Source organism: Callorhinchus milii, unplaced genomic scaffold (genome assembly GCF_018977255.1).
Source record: "Callorhinchus milii isolate IMCB2004 unplaced genomic scaffold, IMCB_Cmil_1.0 Scaffold4, whole genome shotgun sequence".
Taxonomy (NCBI): Eukaryota; Metazoa; Chordata; class Chondrichthyes; order Chimaeriformes; family Callorhinchidae; genus Callorhinchus; species Callorhinchus milii.
In genome coordinates this window covers 33,552,564-33,572,011 of record NW_024704745.1, presented here as the reverse complement: position 1 = coordinate 33,572,011, position 19,448 = coordinate 33,552,564, and the positions used below count along the sequence as shown (strand labels likewise).

At 39.3% G+C, this 19,448-nt stretch overlaps 1 protein-coding gene across 6 annotated transcripts in view; it reads right to left on the bottom strand.

Annotated features, from left to right (window-relative positions):
- LOC103176895 (LIM domain only protein 7) overlaps positions 1-19,448 on the bottom strand; it is a 118,683-nt gene that overhangs the window by 73,367 nt on the left and 25,868 nt on the right. For all 6 annotated transcript variants that reach the window (XM_007890753.2, XM_007890756.2, XM_007890757.2 and 3 more), the window contains exons 3-4: positions 9,838-9,908; positions 1,536-1,605 (exon numbers count right to left, since the gene is read on the bottom strand). In XM_007890753.2, coding sequence (XP_007888944.2) covers positions 1,536-1,605; positions 9,838-9,908 — 141 coding nt within the window. The remainder of the gene's footprint in view (positions 1-1,535; positions 1,606-9,837; positions 9,909-19,448) is intronic.

Here is a 19,448-nt window from a genome sequence, read left to right as displayed (position 1 = left end):
TCCAAAGGGTGGGGACAGAGAGGCTGAATGCCCGCCTGACAATGCCGGGGCGGACTAGGCAGGGGACATGGAGCAGGCTGGAGCCTGCTGAGCAGAGTGATCGGACAGGTTGATATGGGGTTAGCAGGTCACAGAGGTAGGAAGGAGCAAGGCCGTGGGGAGCTTGAAGGCGAGGACAAGGATTTTGAACTCTATCCTCAGAGGGTCATGGCGCCTGGTGTGGGAGAGGACACGAGCTGCAGAATTTTGAATGATCTGCAGTTTGTGGAGGGAAGAGTTGGCAAGGCCTGCAAGTGGGGAGTTGGCTTAAGAAAAGTGAAATACACCGAAAAAGGACCCTCAATCCAACACGTCACCAAAAATAGTAAAAGCGTAAGAAATGTGGTATGTGAAGTATTCTGAATTCAAAAAATGAAGGCTACACCCTAGAATAAGTTGACTCCTCCAAACTTTCCTTAGTCTCCACATACCACATCACAATGCCTCTAAAAAGCAGGACATGCTTGTACAGCATCTGGGGCAAACAACACATCCTCTTAGCCTCAAGCTCTTTTGCAGATTCTCCATGTTACTGCTCTGTGTATCCTGAAAAAATTACCACTGAATTTTTCTCTAAATCAACTAAGAACCTCATACTATGGCAATCAATAGCAATTAATAATTATTCGACTAACTAGTTGGGGAAAGACAGCTGCCAGCTGGGTTAACTTGGATTTCGCCCACATACTATACAGTGAAGCGCTTTGAGACGCCTCAAAGACACGATAAGGCGCTATATCAAATGCAAAATGCAAGGATTATTATTAACAAGACAAAAAAACTTGAGTGTATCCATGCAATGAAGGTTACATCTGAAATCCACATCATTAAATATATTCTCTCAAACAAGAAGTTGCAATGAATTTATTCCTACCATAAAAGTAGATGATTAAACTATTTTCATGTCTAGATAAATCAGATTACCATTCTGGGTCCTCAAACCTGTGCCTAATCCTCTCCCAATTTAAGTAAGCAGGGTGTGTGTTCCTCCAGAAAAAAAGTGGGTATTCTATTCCAGATACATTTCCATTTGTTGGTGCCATACATATGTGGAACTCAGTCTGAATTGGATACTCTTAAGCATAGTTATCCAATACAATTCAATATAAGTTTACATTTATATTCATGTTGTGAGGACATCTCAAGGTCTTAACAGTCGAGAATTTTTACCCAAGCTGGGGGTGGGTGCCAGGTAATGGGTTTCTGTAATTGTCAGATACCTGACAGACCCCCCCAAAAGGTTGCTATGTGTCAAATAGAAAATGCCAGGATCATTATTGATTGGCAGGCTCTGGCTTGCTCCAGGTCTCTCGCCCAACTTGCCCTACCTTCTGTGGCTGGTGTTTCAGCCTCTCTGCTCAAACGCTTTAGAACTCCATCCTACAATCCCTTCGCCTTGCTCCCTCCCGCCTTGCTGCTATTTCTTTTTTTTAAAAAAACAGAAAAATTGATTCATTCTTTTTGATATTGTACAAATTAAACAAAAATGTACTTACCAAACCAGCTATTGGTGTTGACAATCGGTTGGTCTTCTTGCATGTTCCTGGCTTAATCTTGTTAACTAACCTATAAGAGGAGAAATTTCTATCAGTTCTCGATAATTATCCACACTATCATAGGGAAACAGTGTTGCCCAGCAGAAAAATGATGGTGAACTAATCTTTTTCACCGTACACCGTCAAAGTTTTATAAAGCATTACTTCAAAACTGATACATTTGCAAATGTGAGAAAGCTATGCAATAGGATGGGTAAGATTACTCATTTGTGATTTAATACCTAAGGTAAATAACTTGACAAAACCCAAGGAACGCATATAAAGGTCACTCTTGAAAGCAAGAAAATTACCTTTCTCAGCTTGCTTGCTCAGATCATGTTCTACATGCAAGACTAATAACCTTATTCTAAACTAGCTTTCTTAACTTGGATAAAATTACTCCATCATTATCATCTATCCTAAGTATAGTAAGAATGTTCACAATTTTGACTTGTGGCTTCCACAATTATGTTGTAACAATTCTTTTCCTGGCAGCTGTATGGCTGGAGAAGCCATTCTTCAGATGGGGCTTAAATTCCAGTGGATTTTTAAGTCTATGACATTATTTCAAAGAGCAGGGTCTCTGAATCTTGGCCACTATTTTTCCCGATCCAATTCTGCACACAGAAGGCGGGTTGAAATAACACAATGAAGAGTGAGCAGTACAAATCTGCTCTACTGCTAGAAGCAATATTGCTTCTATTGCTAATATTGCTTTCAGCAGGATACGTCAGTTATTAGTATAGGTCAAACTGGCCGAAACAAGTTGTCCATACTTCTGTTCTGTCCAGTAACTCACATGGAACATGATTAACCTTTGCAATTGAATTCTAACCAAATGAAATGTACTCATTTCTAACAGTTACCTGCAAGTCTGGACTAGTTAACCATTGATACTAGTTTAATACATCACAAAAAAAAGTACATAAGACACATTAGCCAAAATTGTGAGGAAAACAATTTATCACCATTCGAACACCGCCGACTATTATCGTGAAATATTAGGTTAGCATTTGTAGTTTTGTAAGGGCAACACTAGGGCCAAATATTCCCCACAGAATGCAAACCTTTTTCAAAAACATTGATTCCTACAGTGAAACTGAATATGCTTCACCTAACTCCCGATTCTACACCCAGAAAGTGATCACTTTGGAGCTCCTGTGAATCACTGCGTCACACATCAACAACAACTTGCATTTATATAGCGCCCCCGCATGCAGGGTAGCATACCTGAGCGCTTAAACAGCCATTGCTGGCATGATTCAATATTTACAAAGCCTTTGTAAATCCCCACTTTTTCTACCCCATAATTTCTTTCATACTCTACAGGAATATAAAATAAACATACAATACTGCGCAGTTTCGTTCTCATCTTTCATGAGAATGTCTCCAAAGTAGTATGCACGTGTATTCAAGGTTTATTTTAGCTGTCATTGTGCAGCCACACAAAAGCAGCAAATAAATAATAATAATAATAATCCTTGCATTTGATATAGGGCTTTTCACGTCTTCTGGACATCTCAAAGTGCTTCACAGAATATACTGTAAAGTGAACTGACTGTATATTTGTGGGCGAAATGTGGCAGCCAATTGCAGTGTCCCACAAACAGTCGTGGATTGAAGTGACCAATTTATTATTGGTTTTTTTCTTGAGGGATTATTATGAGGCGTGTGGAGTAAGAAAACTTGCCCAAGGTTTTACCCTGCCGGGAATCAAACCCAGGTCTTTCGCTTGTGAGGCGAGTGCTTTAACCACTGAGCTACAGGACTCCACCTAAGGATTGGATAGCAGTGCAATAATGCAAGGAGATGGGGATAGTTAAATCGTTCCCCATCTGCAGTAATCTTAATTACAGAGAAAGATTTTACCACCACCCCCTTACACACACACACACATACATTGAAGCATCTAATTTCCTTACTGCATGCTTGGCATCAGATCATGAGATGCTCATGGAGAACAGAATATAGGCAATAATTTCTGGACACAGTATTAAACCCTCTCAAAGTCTAGAAGCAGCTGCAGTGCACTAAAATAACTTATGCAAAGGAGTAATAAAGTGCCATGGGGACCACTAGCTGATTGAACTTGAGAACAAAGAACAAAACACAAAAGGGTAATTTGGCCCATCGAGACACCACTTCACAGATGATGAATATAAACTTCCAATTCTATTCTCAGCTAAATATATACAAGGTACATTTTTGAAGGAATTTATTCACACAGATACTGGCTTTCCTGGTTCATGTCTTAAACCCCTGTCCCCTTCCCTTCCCCCACCCCATTTTCTCCTCCTTCTGTTTAAAAGGAAGCAATCCCTCTTTTCCCACAAGCAATCCATCGAAATCAATAAAAGATCATGTCTGAAAACAAACGCTGATGAGAGTGGTTTACGTTCCTGGTCACCTCACAGGAATGTGGGACTCAGCAGGAAGGAGTGGCTGACCCTCAGGCCAACAAGATATCAGGTCACTCACTATAACCAGTCAGCCTGCATTAATCGCCTCTCCAGACTTAAAATGTAAGAGCTTTTTACCATCCATTTTCTCTTTGGCATGGTCTTAATCAGCTGTTGAGATATTCAGATTTATTTTAACACCTCAATTACTCTTGCAGATATGGAGGCGGGTAGAGTACTTCAATTTATCTCCAAGCCTAAATATTGAATTTTATGTTCCATCCCTGGTGCTGATAGTAGTCCACCTGCCTCTACTGTATGTTGAGGTGGCTCTTCTTCCTGCTGCATGTCAAATTTGAACATGACATCCCCATGCATGTTGTGTAATTACAAGCTAAATATGATGCAAGAGGATCAACAAATGATCAGGGCCTCTTTTTGCATTACTCTTTCCTCCACTGAAAATACAAACTGGAAGGTAGCAATAGCGCTGCCAAATTTGGACCACTTTTAACAGAATTATGCAAATATAATACGTCACAGCACCCTAGACATGATTTACTTTCAGAGTGGAGTCTCATGTATTAAGAAACGCCATAAATTGGACCACAGTATTTTCTCCCCCATTCTGTATTACAGGACATAATTCTTTGTAACATCATTGGTTCCTGAATAATAATAATAATGCACGAAATGGATCATTAAAATGGGTAATTCCATGCTCTTTGGTTTTGAGACCAGCCATCAGCACACTTGATTTGTGTGCTTTTTAAAAATAGATCTGTTTTAACCATACGCTTCTTGAAAGTGGAATCTATATCGACCCAAAGCCTCCACATTTTTCAAACTAAGTTTAATTTTCCACACCAAAGCCGACCATTGTGCCCTCATCTCAGCCAAATAATCTTTCTAGAAGATGTGAAAAGTGCTGTATCAAATGCCAGGATTATTTATTTATTTATTATTTCTACTCCAGGTTCATCCTAGAGGCCAGAAATTCCAAGGCTCCTTTTTTCCCCACTTCCTTTGCCTGCATTCCATCCGCATTCCTCCCTACCTGCTTGTTTTTCTCAACCTCTCTACCGCAGTCGACCACTCTTTTCTTCTCCACCTTCTTTTCTCCCTCCCTCATCTCCCTGGTCCTTTCCCGATTTAATTTCTACCTATCCCAGCATCTTTACTAGTTCTCTTCCAATATCCACTCAGCTCCAATTCATTCATACACAGTCTTCCTCAGGGCTCTATCCTTTGACCTCTCCTTTTCACCATCTTTATGCTCCTACTTGATGAAACCAGTAAAATAAAACTAAAAAACTCATTAAACCAGCAAAATAAAAATAAAAATAAAAAACTAATTAAGAACAAGAAAAAGGAGTATGAGGGTAAGCTAGCTAGGAACATTAAGTTTGATTGTAAAAGTTTTTGCAAATATATTAAGAGGAATAGGCTAGTGAGGTCCACTTGTAGGTCCACTTCAGTCAGAGACGGGAGAAGCTTTAATGGGGGACAAGGACATGGCAGAGTCCCTAAATGGGCATTTTACATCTGTCTTCACCCTAGAAGACACAACAAGTGTGCTAACAATAGAGATGCACCAAAGGGATAAGGACAGAGAGCAACTTAGGGAAATTTTCATCAGTAGAGAATTGGTGCTGGAAAACTGTTAGCACTAAAAGGGAACAAATCCCCTGGTCCGGATGGCTTGCATCCCAGGGTTTTAAAAGAGGTAACTTATGAGATAGTGGAGGCCTTATGTCTGATCTTCCAAAATTCCTTGGATTCTGGAACAGTCCCCATGGATTGGAAGATCGCAAATGTCACACCACTATTTAAAAAAGGTGGAAAGGAAAAGATGGGGAACTATAGGCCAGTTAGTCTCACATCAGTGATAGGAAAAATTTTAGAATCATTGATTAAGGAAGTGGTAGTGCGGCATTTAGGGGAACACAATATAATTAGACCAAATCAACATGGCTTTACAAAAGGGAAGTCATGTTTGACAAATCTCATAGAGTTTTTTGAGGACATTTCCACTCAACTAGATAAGGGTGAATCAGTGGATGTGGTCTATTTGGACTTCCAGAAGGCATTCGATAAGGTGCCACATAAAAGGTTAGTCCAAAAGATAAGGGCCCATGGAATTGGGGGGAGCAAATTAACGTGGATTGGGAAATGGTTAACGGGTAGGAAACAAAGAGTAGGGATAAACGGGTCCTTTTCGGATTGGCGGGATGTGACTAGTGGAGTGCCACAAGGATCAGTCCTTGGGCCTCAGCTATTTACCATCTACATCAACGATCTAGATGAGGACATCGAAGTTAATATATCTAAATTCGCGGATGACACAAAACTAGGAGGAAGTGTCAACACAGAGGACGACATTAAAAAAATGCAGCGCGACATAGATAGGTTAGGTGATTGGGAAGGTAGGAGGCAGATGAAGTATAATGTAGGGAAGTGCGAAGTCACCCACCTCGGCAGCAAAAACAGTAGAGCGGGTTATTTTTTAGAAGGGGAGAGATTGGAATGTGTTAGTGTCCAGAGGGACTCGGGTGTCCTTGTACACCAATCACAGAAAGTTAGTCTGCAGCTGCAGCAGCAATTAGGAAGGCGAACGGTATGTTAGCATTCATTATGAAAGGATTAGAGTATAAGAGTAGGGAAGTCTTGCTGCAACTGTATAGGGCCCTGGTGAGACCACACCTGGAATACTGTGTGCAGTTTTGGTCTCCTTATTTAAGGAAGGATGTACTTGCCTTGGAGGGGGTGCAGCGTAAATTTATTAGGTTAGTACCAGGGATGAAGGGGATGAATTACGAGGATAGGCTGACCAATTTGGGCCTATATTCTCTAGAATATAGAAGAATTAGAGGGGATCTTATAGAAACCTATAAGATCATCAAAGGGCATGATAGAGTAGATAGTGGGAGATTGTTTCCCCGGGTTGGACAAACTAAAACCAGGGGTCACAACCTTAAAATCAGAGGCCAGCCCTTTCGCACTGAGTTGAGGAAGAACTTCTTCACTCAAAGGGTGGTGAATGTATGGAACTCACTACCCCAAAGGGCTGTTGACGCTCAATCCTTGAACATATTCAAGACTGAGATAGATAGATTTCTTATTGCAAAAGGGATTCAGGGATATGGGGATAAGGCAGGGTCAGGTTATTAGCTGGAGTTAGATTAGAAGATCAGCCATGATTGAATGGCGGGGCAGGCTTGAAGGGCCGAATGGCCTACTCCTGCTCCTACATGTTATGTTATGACATTATTCATAGGCCTTGTGTCCATTTCCACAGGTTTGCAGATGACACCAACATCTATCTCCCTACGTCTACTTTGACTCCAGGACCACCACAGTTCTGACAAACTGCCTCATCAAGTCCTGGTGAGCTTTCCTTAGTTGAATGTCAATAAGACCAAAGCTCTCCCATTTGGCTTTCAGAACTTTCTCAACCCAGGCACTAACTGCATTGACATGCACATGTGCTGATTCCACCTCACAGAGCATTGATATATTGTTTTGACACCTAATTATCTTCCAAGCCAGGCTTTCCTTTGCTTATCATTCCCTCACATCCACAACACTGCTCAACTCCATCGTCACTTCGTCTCCTGGCTGCGAAGACGCTCATTTCAAACTTTCATTGCATCCAAGTTGATTACTTGAATGCAAAACCCTAATATTCATCATTATGTTCTAAAGTAATAATAATAAATAATAATCCTTGCATTTGATGTAGCGCTTTTCACGTCGGGAGGACGTCCCAAAGCGCTTCACAGAACACACTGTAAAGTGAATTGACTGTATATTTGTGGGCGAACGCAGCAGCCAATTGTGCACAGCAGTGTCCCACAAACAGTCGTAGATTGAAAATGACCAATTTATTGTTGTTTTTGGTTTTTGGAGGGATTAGTATTAGGCGTGTGGAGTAAGGAAACTTGCCCAAGGTTTCGCCCTGCCTGGAATTGAACTTAGGTCTCTCACTTGCAAAGCGAGTGCTCTAACCACTGAGCTACAGAACTCCGTACTGCCGGATGATGAACTAATAGAGCCACAGAAATATCTACATAGATTTTAAATAAAGTAGGAATTGAATATAAGAGAATACAGGTGACTACAAGAGCAAGGAAATATTTGTTTTGGACAGGACATTAGTTATGCCATAGACAAAGCATTGCAAAGCAAAGCATTCCACACACTTCCTGCAGAATGGATATCAGTCATTGAGATTCACCCGAGCAATACCAGAAATGAGAAGTTATTCTTCTATAAATTTAGACTTGAAAATATAGGGACTAGTTTTGCTGAAGCAGAGAACGTGGGTAAGAGTAGAAATCAAATAATGGCTTTCAAGATTTTAAATCATTTTAATAGGGTATATAGAGACTATTTGTCCTGAAGAATAATTAGCAATATTGCATAATTTAAAATCACCACCAGAAGAGTAAAGGGACCACGTGTGCCCACGCACACACAAAATCCTGTTGCAGCAGAGTCCATAAAATTGACTTGAGCATTTAAAATGGATAAATACTGAGGAAAAGTACAAGGGAAAGGTTAATTCCAGTGGGGGAGCTAGCACCAGCAGAGATAGGATGGGCTAAATGGCTCTTGCTGCAGTTAAACATTCTCGAGTTCTATGCATAATTTTAATGCAGTTGGACATGGAGTTGGTTCTATTCTGCATGTGCAAATCTTTGTTATCCTGCACTGGAGATCAACCACATTCAAATGTAAGAGGAATTTGGAGCCCCCCGACCTGATCAAAAAAATGAAAATTTGAAAACTTTAAAAAAAAAGACCAGTATTACTTTGTTTTACGTTGAAGAAATTTTCCATATGTTCACCGTCCTGGCCTTCATAATGTATCAGCAATAAAATGCACGATTTTATTTCAGAACAAAGTCCAAAGAATTCATACACACATAAAACTCCAACTTTCCCTCTGATAATGTTATCAGTTTATTTCATGTCTCTTGTATGAAAGAATGCTTTGTTTCTACCCAAGACAAGCAGCAGTAATATATTGTATATATGAAGCCTGTTTTTCGAAACAGAATACACCTCCATAAAAGTGTAGTGTAGTATCATCTCAGCTTCATAAACTACCTTGCAGGTATATTTACTTAGTGTTAAACTATAGCCCAAATCATGCACAAGTAAGCCAATAATCTAATATTGTTGTTAAATTAGCATATTCAGAGAGGAGGGGGAAAAAAGCATCTGGTCCCACCAGTGTTAATTTATTTGCCTGCTCAGGTAGACATTAAAGATCCCATGGCACTATTCTTCTGTGTTTCTTCTGGTTTCGTGGTCAACAATCTCCCAATTAGAATTGATTATTCAATTCATAGCTGTTTGTACAACATTGTCGTGTATCAATGGGCTACTTATGTCACCTACAAAATATTCAGTCGCTACACTTAACAGTATATTCTCTTAAAGGTCCTGAGACATTTTCCCAAAAATGAAAGGCACTATACCCTATTTTGTTACATTAATCCATTTAAAAGAAAATAATGTATATGTGAGGAGGAAGGAAAAAGAGGGATAAGTGAGGGAATAAGGAGCAGTGATGCTTCAGTGTATCAAGTGTAATAATAATTAATTACTATATTGCTCCTAATTACTATATTGCTGCAGACTTCAGTGCAGGTTGTTACAGTATCTGCACTCAAAAATATTGTTACATGAAATGCGTGAGCTTAGCCACATTGCAAATTTATACCAAACAGATTACCATTTTTAAATGATGAAAAATCAAAGTGAAATCATAAAAAAAGGCTATGCTGATATCCAACTGTGATGCTTTATAATTCCACAATAAGAAACTTTTAAACAATTCTAGATACTTTACTTACTCGTTGAGCAAGGCTCCATTCTCCAGGGCTGATCGAAAATCTTTGTTTCCAAATCTTATCCCAGTCACATCCTATGTACACATGGNAAAAAAAGCAATACTTCAGAAACGTTTGCCAATACAATCCTAAACTACAATGTAAGTTATTGTATATATTTAATGACCAGTGCTCGTCTAATCCCTCTTTAGTTTTAGGCTTTTGAGGTCTGAACAACATTGTTAAACAAATATCAAACCACCAGGTAATTCAATACATTACACTGGAGAAATTCAATAGTTCTATAAATCCACCAAGTTGCATATACCTTCATGATGTTGACTATTTAAAAGATTACTATTCATGACAAGTTTTGTTAAGTCAAATAATCAGTTAGGTTTCACAAACATATTCACTTAAAAATTTCCAGATCTCAATATGAAGTCTGAACCTTTGCTCTTTATAAATGAGCTTAGAGAAATTTCTTACTTACAAATAGGTCAGATTACTGATATCGTCACAAACCTCTATGATCATTACATTCTTTGTACTATTGTAGCAATTGTATATTCCAGTGTGAATTCCATGGAACAAGTTGCAGCCAAACCCCAGAAAGGGTGTGTATTCTAGTCAGGCAACGTAATCAACAAAATACCACGCCAAGATTAAGAACCAACATACAACATGAATACAGCAACATTATAATTATCTATGGTAACATGCACTGTATAAGTAAATGGCAAAAAATACAAATCATGGATTTGCACATGCCTCTGATTAAAGAGTTGTTCTTAACCTATATATTTTACTGAGAAAAAATGAAAATTGTGGAGTGGGCAAAGAAAAACAAGGAAATGTGCCATAACGAGAATAGAAAAAGCACACAAAGTGGATTGAAGTACATCACCGTCACTTCCAAGCAACAGAGAATCTAAATATGATTAAAATCATTGATTCATATTGGAACACATCATCACAAGGCAACGTTCATACAACACAACATAGAGCCTTTTTGCACAAAATTACCATATACAAATGTGATTGGCAACTCAACCTACAACTGTGCCAATTCACTTCTTGCTCATAAGTAAAGACATTTGATCTCTCACATCATTAGTTTACTGTTTGATGTAAATGGCGGAAACAGAATTTTGGTCTGGAGCTTTATAGAAACCAATCAAATGTGGATAGGAAATGGAGGAAACATTCCCCCTGCTTATCCACATTAAATATTATAATTTTTCAAAAGAATTGTGCATTTGGAAGTTACAGGATAAATATCCAATTCCATTGAAAAACAGGATTTAAAATGGCACATAGAAGAACAATGGTCATTGTGTTTAGAAATATATATGGAGTCCTGTAGCTCAGTGGTTAGAGCACTCGCCTCGCAAGCGAGAGACCTGGATTCGATTCCCGAGCAGGGCAAAATGTTGGGCAAGTTTCCTTACTCCACAAGCCTCTGTTTACCTAGCAATAAGTAGGAACTGCTTGTTAGTTGATTGGCAAATCACTTTTCTAGGGGTAATAAACCCTTCGAAATAAATAATAATAAATTGGTCACTTCAATCCACGACTGTTTGTGGGCCACTACTGTGCTCAACTGGCTGCTACGTTTCGCCCACAAAATACACAGTCACTACACTTTACAGTGTATCCTGTGAAACGCTTTGAGATATCTCAACAACGTGATAAGGCGCTGTATCAAATTAAGAGATTATTATTATTAGGACAATAATTAAGGTTTAACATTCTTAACTGTGCTCAATTTAAAACTTAATCCTTTCAAATGTGTTGTTCGTCTATTGCTCAACTGTCTTGCTCCACCTACCTGTTCACATGCAAGCTTTCAGTAAGAATGTCCCTTAACTATTTCAGAACAAAAGCCTAGTTTGTTTTACAATGGGATAGCAAACAATGAAGGTAGTCCTAATTTTGCAATCATGAGTTTTGTGCTGAAAGTAGTCTTAAAACTGGTTCCTTCCTGTGCAATCAATCCCAGTACGAGGACCTTCTTGATTTACAAGTCTAGAAGTTTTGTACGCAGATTCACAATGAAGCAGCTCATATTGTTCACATACACATTTCCCAGCAGTTGCCACGGGATAAAAATCTACCAGGGGTCAGACCAATGACTGATATTTCATCTCACTTGTCCAGGGTGCTTTAGGCAATTTTAGCATCCTTATTGCTTCCCTGGCTGAGATTAACAACAGCAGCTTGCACTTGTATAGCACCCTCCATGCAGGGAAGCGTCTCAGAACGCTTAACAAAGGTAGAGCCAGTCTCCGAGCCAGGGGTGAGGTGACCATAAGCACGGTCAAAATGGAAGGTCTTAAGGTAAGACTTGAAAAAGGGGAGAGAGTGAGCAAGTCGGAGGGATTGAGGGAGAGTGTTCCAAAGTTTTGGGGCTTAGTGACTAAAAGCACAACCTCCAATAGTGGAGCGGAGGGTGCGAGGGATAAGCAGCATTAACTATAACAACAACAACTTGCATTAATAATGGATACCTGGGCAAGGCATGTAGGATCCATGTCACCACATGACATAGGCTGAAGGAAACAAGAGATAAATACTTGGGAAAGGCAAAGGAGGAGAGAAAATGAGTGAGAAAGAAAATGGTAAACACACAGGGCAAGTCACTCAACAGCAATGTTCTTACACACACACCAATATGTGGCAACCTTTTAAACTAGTAAAGGATCTCATACTCTGAACTCCCACCTATTAGCACTAAAAAAACTTCTGGAGTCTCAAAAGGCAGCTGGAAGTGTAAACATTAACCTCCCTCAGATCTCAGTGAGATTCGACAACATTCCCAAATGGGTAGGATTTTAGTTTTCAGATGCGAGTCATCACTTATAAGACAATAGTGATTGAAAAGTAGCCCACAAAAGTGTTAACAAAAGTGTTTTCAATTGTATAAAATAATAATAATAATCCTTGCAAAACGCAAAGTACTGCAGATGCTGGAAATAGAAGTCACTGGGAACACACAGATCAGTGACCTGAAACGTTAACTCATTTTCCTCTCTCCACAGATGCTGCCTGACCTGCTGTGTGTTCCCAGCGACTTCTGTGTTTATAATAATCCTTACATTTGATATAGCAAATATCACGTCTTTGAGACGGCTCAAAGCGCTTCATAGGATATACTGTAAATTGAATTGACTGCATATTTTGTGGGCAAAACACGGCAGCCAATAACACACAGCAGTGTCCCACAAACAGCGTGGATTGAGTGACCAAATCATTATTATTATTTATTTTTGAAGGGATTTTTACCATTGGAAAGTGATCCAACAATCGACTAACAACCAGGTTCCTACTTACTGCTAGGGGTAAGGAAACTTGCCTAAAGTTTTGCCCTGCCGGGGAATTGAACTCAGGTCCTCTCGATTGCGAGGTGAGTGCTCTAATCACTAAGCCACAGGAAACTGGATAAGGTACTAAATGCAGACTAGTACTCTACAATACAATTGCTGGAAATGGGTGGGTGGGTAGAAAGAAGGAGCATGCATTGTCACAGTCACTGCACGATTTGTCTGCCTGTTCAACTGGATGTTAAAGATCCCATGACATGAACCACCAGAGTTTCTTCTGATGTCTTGGCCAACAGTCTGCGTGGTAAAATTTGACTGTTTGTGGGACATTGGTGCTACCGTTTTCTTCCGGTATCATGTTGTACCGTGGCTACAAATACAGTCAGTATACGTTACAGAAAACATTGTGAAGAACATTGAGATGTTGATGTGATAAAGAGCCATAACAAATGCAAGGATTATTTTTATTATTACTACTTGGATCAGGATCATTTACGTGTGTTTTTTTTTGGTCAGCTGGGTGTCTCCAACACATAAAGAAACCCATTGCCATGATAGGATATATTAAAAATATCTAAACCAGACAGAGTTCCTTCTATGTATGTCACCTAAACATGGAAATTCCTTATCTGGAATGGAATGTGCACTCTCTCCCCAGAAGGACACACAGTACTTGCCTAATTCTGGTGCATATTAGATGCAGGTTGGCAACAGTCAACACCTGAGGACCCCAGAAGTTGTTTTGGGGTACTGTTAAAAGAGTTTAACCAGCTAAAATTGAATAGCTTGTTATTGAAAGCACTGTCTCTAGCTTCATACTGATTGTCCAGCTAGAACCACTCAACCTGTTAAGGCTATGGCTTTTGGCTTCCATACTGATTTAGTCTCCATCTCCCCATCCCAGCTCAGATACTCAGCTAGCATTGTCAAGCAGTTTTTAAGAATTCCTCCCGATCTGTACAATGCTATATAAAATGAAAAAAATATATTGTTTAGACATCTGGTGAATAGACCAACAGCTAAATGAAACTAGATCTTAGGATCGACCTCTACCTATTAACAGTATTTGTATTTATTGCAAAGACCAGGAAAGCCATTTATGTCTCAGTGCACAATTCCATATTCTAGGATCCTCTAGGCATATTGATAGACATTCATTGCCAAACAACTTATAAAAAAAGTGACAATAAGACAGCAAGAAAATACCAGCACTGCAAGGAATTATAAAATGAGTCTGTTTTATGGAGCATTCATTGAAAATTCAGGGACCAATGTTGCCCCATTCCCATACTGAAAACATGCAATTCAGAGCACTGAACATGAATTCCTTAACCTCCTCCTACCCAATGTGAAATAAATAGGAAACTTTGAACTATTAACCATCTATTGTTTAATATTAAACCAGCTATAAATAAAGATAATTCGTCAATGGGGCAATAGTTATTTCTTGAGGGACTTTTCTGGCTGACAAACTTGAACAGGTATCATCACTAGGTTCTAGGCTTCATGGATGTTGCAATTCAGAATGTCCTCCCTAAGAGCTTCACAGGAAACACTAAAATGCAGTGACTGTGTGTGTGTACAACTACTGCCACAGCTGACAAATAGTCCTCATCAGTCGTTTGCAAAACCAAAGCAACCTTGAACAAAGAAATTGGGTCCCATAGGAGTTTAAGAATTCAGAATTAAGATTTCTAGTGAAGCTGTTTCAGGCGATTATGGTATTAAAACAAATCCAATATTTCATGACAGGTTAGATAATGGAAATATACACAATTTTAAAAATGCTTCAGTGCTAACAACACACTACTTTTGCTGAGAAATGACTCCCTTCAGCATGAAAACAGACTGAACATTGACTGCAAAACAACAATACAATAGTGTTGCAGATTGGTACCATGGTAACGCACACCACCCAGCAGTAAATCAAAATACTGTAGCTATCAACAAAGAATTGCAACACTTACTGTGACAAATCAAGAATTCTAAAAATGCTGTGGTGCAAAAGGAGAAACAACAAAAAAAGGTAATATGTATACCTCTTTTTGGGGGCGCGGGGGGTAGAATAAGAAAATACATCCAAATTTCTAACTCTCATAGAATTATTAGCTGAATCTGGTTCACAAAGCAATGTGTTTTCAGTGATGTTACTCAGCTGTTTGCCTATTCAGCTGAAATCGTGCAGCTGCAATCCCCCATGCCTGCAACCATTCCCAGAATCACAGCGATTCCAAATAAATAGGAGCGAGAAGAAACCTATAGTGATTGAACACTTCTCCTCAGCTTCTTAAAAATAAGTTAGGCGTCAGCCTGCATCAGCTGGTAGCACTCTTGCCTCTGAATCAGAATTTTGTGGGTTCAATCCCCACATCAGGTCTTTGAACTAGTCTAGGATTACCCTCCAAGTGCGAAGGGAGTGCTGTATTGTCAGAGGTACTATCCTTTGGATGAGATGTTGTCCCAAGGGATATGCAGTGAAAAATTTAACTTTCACCCCTCTTCATCCGAAGACACTAACTCATGGTTAGATGCAGTTTCATGGGTGGGGTACAGGTCTCCAATATAAGCTATTTTTATGGACGAGCCTACACAGCATTGTGATGCAGAAACCAGTCATGCTGAAAATAGCCTCACCCACAATCCAGTGAGCAGGAAAAAGTATACAGCTTGATTTTCCTCAATTCCTCCCCTCCCTGGAGCCTTGAACCAGTTATGACTATTCCAGCATTACATTGAAATTAGCAAATCAGACCTGAAACCCTCTAGAAAAAAAACACACACAAAATACTGCAGACGTTGGAAATCTGAAAACAAAAACAGAAGTCGCTGGCAACATCCAGCAGGTCAGGCAGCATCTATGGAGAAAGGAAAATGAGTCAACATTTTGGGTTCACGACCTTCATCAAAACCGAAACCTTCTAGGCTGGAGATCCAGAGAACAGGGACTGAATGGCTGGAAACTCTCCCACCAATAATAAGGGAGAGTTAAAGCAGGCTGAGCAGAACGGAAGGATCGGCTAGGCAGTTGGGTTGCAGGAGGTCCTGGAAATATTGAGGGATTTGAATGAGAGGAAGAGGATTTGAATTCAATCTGCTGGGAGATGGGGAGTCAATGGAGCCAAGCAAGGATAAATAATCCTTACATTTGGTATTGTGTTTTTCAGGTGAGGAGGACATTCCAAAGCAGGATATACTGTAAAGTCCACAGTCATTGTTTGTGGGCAAATGCAGCAGCTTGCACACAGCAATGTCCTACAATGAGCCACAAAATGAATGAACAATTTTATTTATGGTATTATTGGCCAAGACACCAGGAGAAACTCCCTTCTCTTTTTAACATGAGATCTTTAGTTTATACCTGAACAAGCAGGCAGACAGCTTTAACATCTCACCCGAAGGACAGCACTTGAGTTCCAAGTCCCGACATGGGGTTTGAACCCACAACCTTCTGACTCAGAGGCAAGAGTGCTACCAACTAAGCCAGATTGGCACATGTTGGGGACTGATGGGCTCGCAAACTTCCACGATAGAGAACGGAGGCTGCATAGGTACTGTAATTCAATGGAATTGTATTCTTCAGGATCATCAGTGGATAAGCAGGAAATGTTTTTTAAAAATCTATATTTCTTGGGTCTGAGTTGGATAATAATTTCTGTCCCTTTACCTCTTTTTTCAACAAAGTTGCCTAAAGATATGATAGTATTTTCATGTGCTTTTACTAAGCAATTAAATGCTCTACACATTACATTTTATTTGTACAATTCACCAAACAAATCAACTCAAACCACTTCTTTTAAAGAGAAACCAGAGTACATCTCCAGGTTCATTTCTTCTCCCTTGGGATATTTGTAACTTTTTAAAAAATATATAAGTGTCCCTTTTGACACCAAAGCTGAACCACTTTTTCTTACAAACAAAAACATGTTTTAGCATATTTTCCTGGTTTGTGTCTGCTCAACATCAGCGACATCAGGTGTTCTGTATTTAGCTGCAAGGGAAATGTCAGGACTTCAGCTGTAGGCAGCTGAAAGCAGACAAGGATTCAGACACATTCCCCACAGACATCTTATATGTATTTTTCCAATTGAACTTCTGGATAAATTTAGAATTGAAATTCTAAATGTATCCAGAATTGAAGTACCCAATTCATTTTGCTCAGACTCCTAAAATCGTAACCATTTTTCATCTACATTAGCATGAGGAGCTTCTGTGTTAGGCCTCTGGGTCACACATTGTGTGGGTTCAACGTCCCACATTGGGACTTGAGCTCAGTCGAGGCTGACATACTGTTCGTACTGACTTTTCACGTCGGGAGGACGTCCCAAAGCGCCTCACAGAACAAACTGTAAAGTTTGTTGACTGACTGTAAAATTGACTGTATATTTGTGGGCGAACGCGGCAGCGAATTGCGCACAGCAATGTCCCACAAACAGTCGTAGATTGAAAATGACCAATTTATTATTGTTTTTGGAGGGATTATTATTAGGCGCGTGGAGTAAGGAAACTTGCCCAAGGTTTCGCCCTGCCTGGAATTGAACTCAGGTCTCTTGCTTGCAAAGCGAGTGCTCTAACCACTGAGCTACAGGACTCCACATATCAATCATATTATTTTTCAAAACAATCTTATTCAAAAACATTAATTTCCTTCTAGCACTGTTAAAGATAACAAATACAGAAAGATATTTCCTAATTAAGGTTCTGCATGCACCGCTAATTTACAATATTTTCTATTTTGTAATTCTTTCGACATTCAAATCAAAGTTGCAATGGAGAACAGCAAAATACAGGAAATATGAGACCTTTACAAATAGTTACTCTGTTCCATTCAAACCTACGGAGGCAGGTAGACTGACAGACACAACTCCACGAAACATTACTTTACGTAACTGGTTAGTTGACTAATCTAACCATTGCACACAAAATTAATTTCCATAAAAGGGAATGGTACAAATGACATATACAAAGTGATTCAAAAATGCTAAATATGTTTGAAATGGCAGACAAAATTACTATCTTAACTGAATACTATAAATTGGCTAATACAGTAAATCGTGTAATGATACAGAATTACATTCAAACTATGGTGCATGTAAAAATGCACAATATTGACAAGAAAATGTCCCAGACAGAGATTATGATATGAACAAAGATGTCCAGGTGTGTTTGTATATACATACATTCAAAAGGTTTTTTAGGACAACAGATTCAGCCATGCTACACTATAGATACTCAGCAAGGCAGACTCCAAACTTAAGACTACTACATTTTAAAAGCCAATACTGCCAAACGTTAAAAACAAGATAGCACGTTTGTTGGACTCTAAATTAGTTATACCACTTGTAATTATTTTTAGATAGTCAACTGCAAAGCATTTGAGCTGCTTCACGACTCACAAGCTTAACTCAATTTATTATCCTGTGAAGTGGCACTCAAATGGCTTATTCCTACAAATACAGTGACTAAACTTTACAGTGAATCTTGTGAAGTGCTTATAAACATCGGCCATATGGTTAAGTATGATACCAAATGCAAAGATTAATTATAATTTATTATTACTTGGGTGATAATGTTAACAGTGGTTGCTGAAGACTTCAGACCAAAAGTGGCAAGGCGTGAACCAACCACTAGAAGGCAGTGCTTGCGAGAACTCTCATGGGTTTTAATCTACTTCACCAAGATCAGTAGAGAAAGCGTCACGGTGAACAGAGTCTTTCACTATATCGCACCACCATAAAGAAAGATGAGGCGTTATATCAAATCCAAGGATTATTATTATTTTAAACACACTTTGCTAGGTCATTCAGAGGTTGAACACGATTCAACTATTGCTCACAAAGGAGCCAAGGATCTACATGGAACCCACCTTGAACTACAGTAGTAAGAATAGCAGACATGTAAATGTTTATTTTCCATTCTTAATGAGATAAGTCAATTGTATCAAATCATTATCAAAGATACAGTAACCTTCAAGATAATGCGACTGGTTCAGATTATTAAAATTATCATTGATTTTGTCCTTCTAGAATAGGAACATGCTCCCATTTCAGCCAGGCAGGTCTGCAGGCACTTTTAATGATAAGCTAGTCCATCTCATCAGCAGCACTTGGGAAAGGGTAGACCAGTCACTAGGGAAAGGGATTCTTCCCATTCAGCTTCTGTAAACGTTGCAAGCCAAAGACCTCATGAATAGGGTGATTCTAACTGGGTAAGCAGAAGGAAGTATTTGCAATGCCAAATTATGTGATTTTAGCTGGTTAAACTCCAACAGTACAAAGACACACTGGGTCGGTCATCCAAGCTTAATTCTTGCCA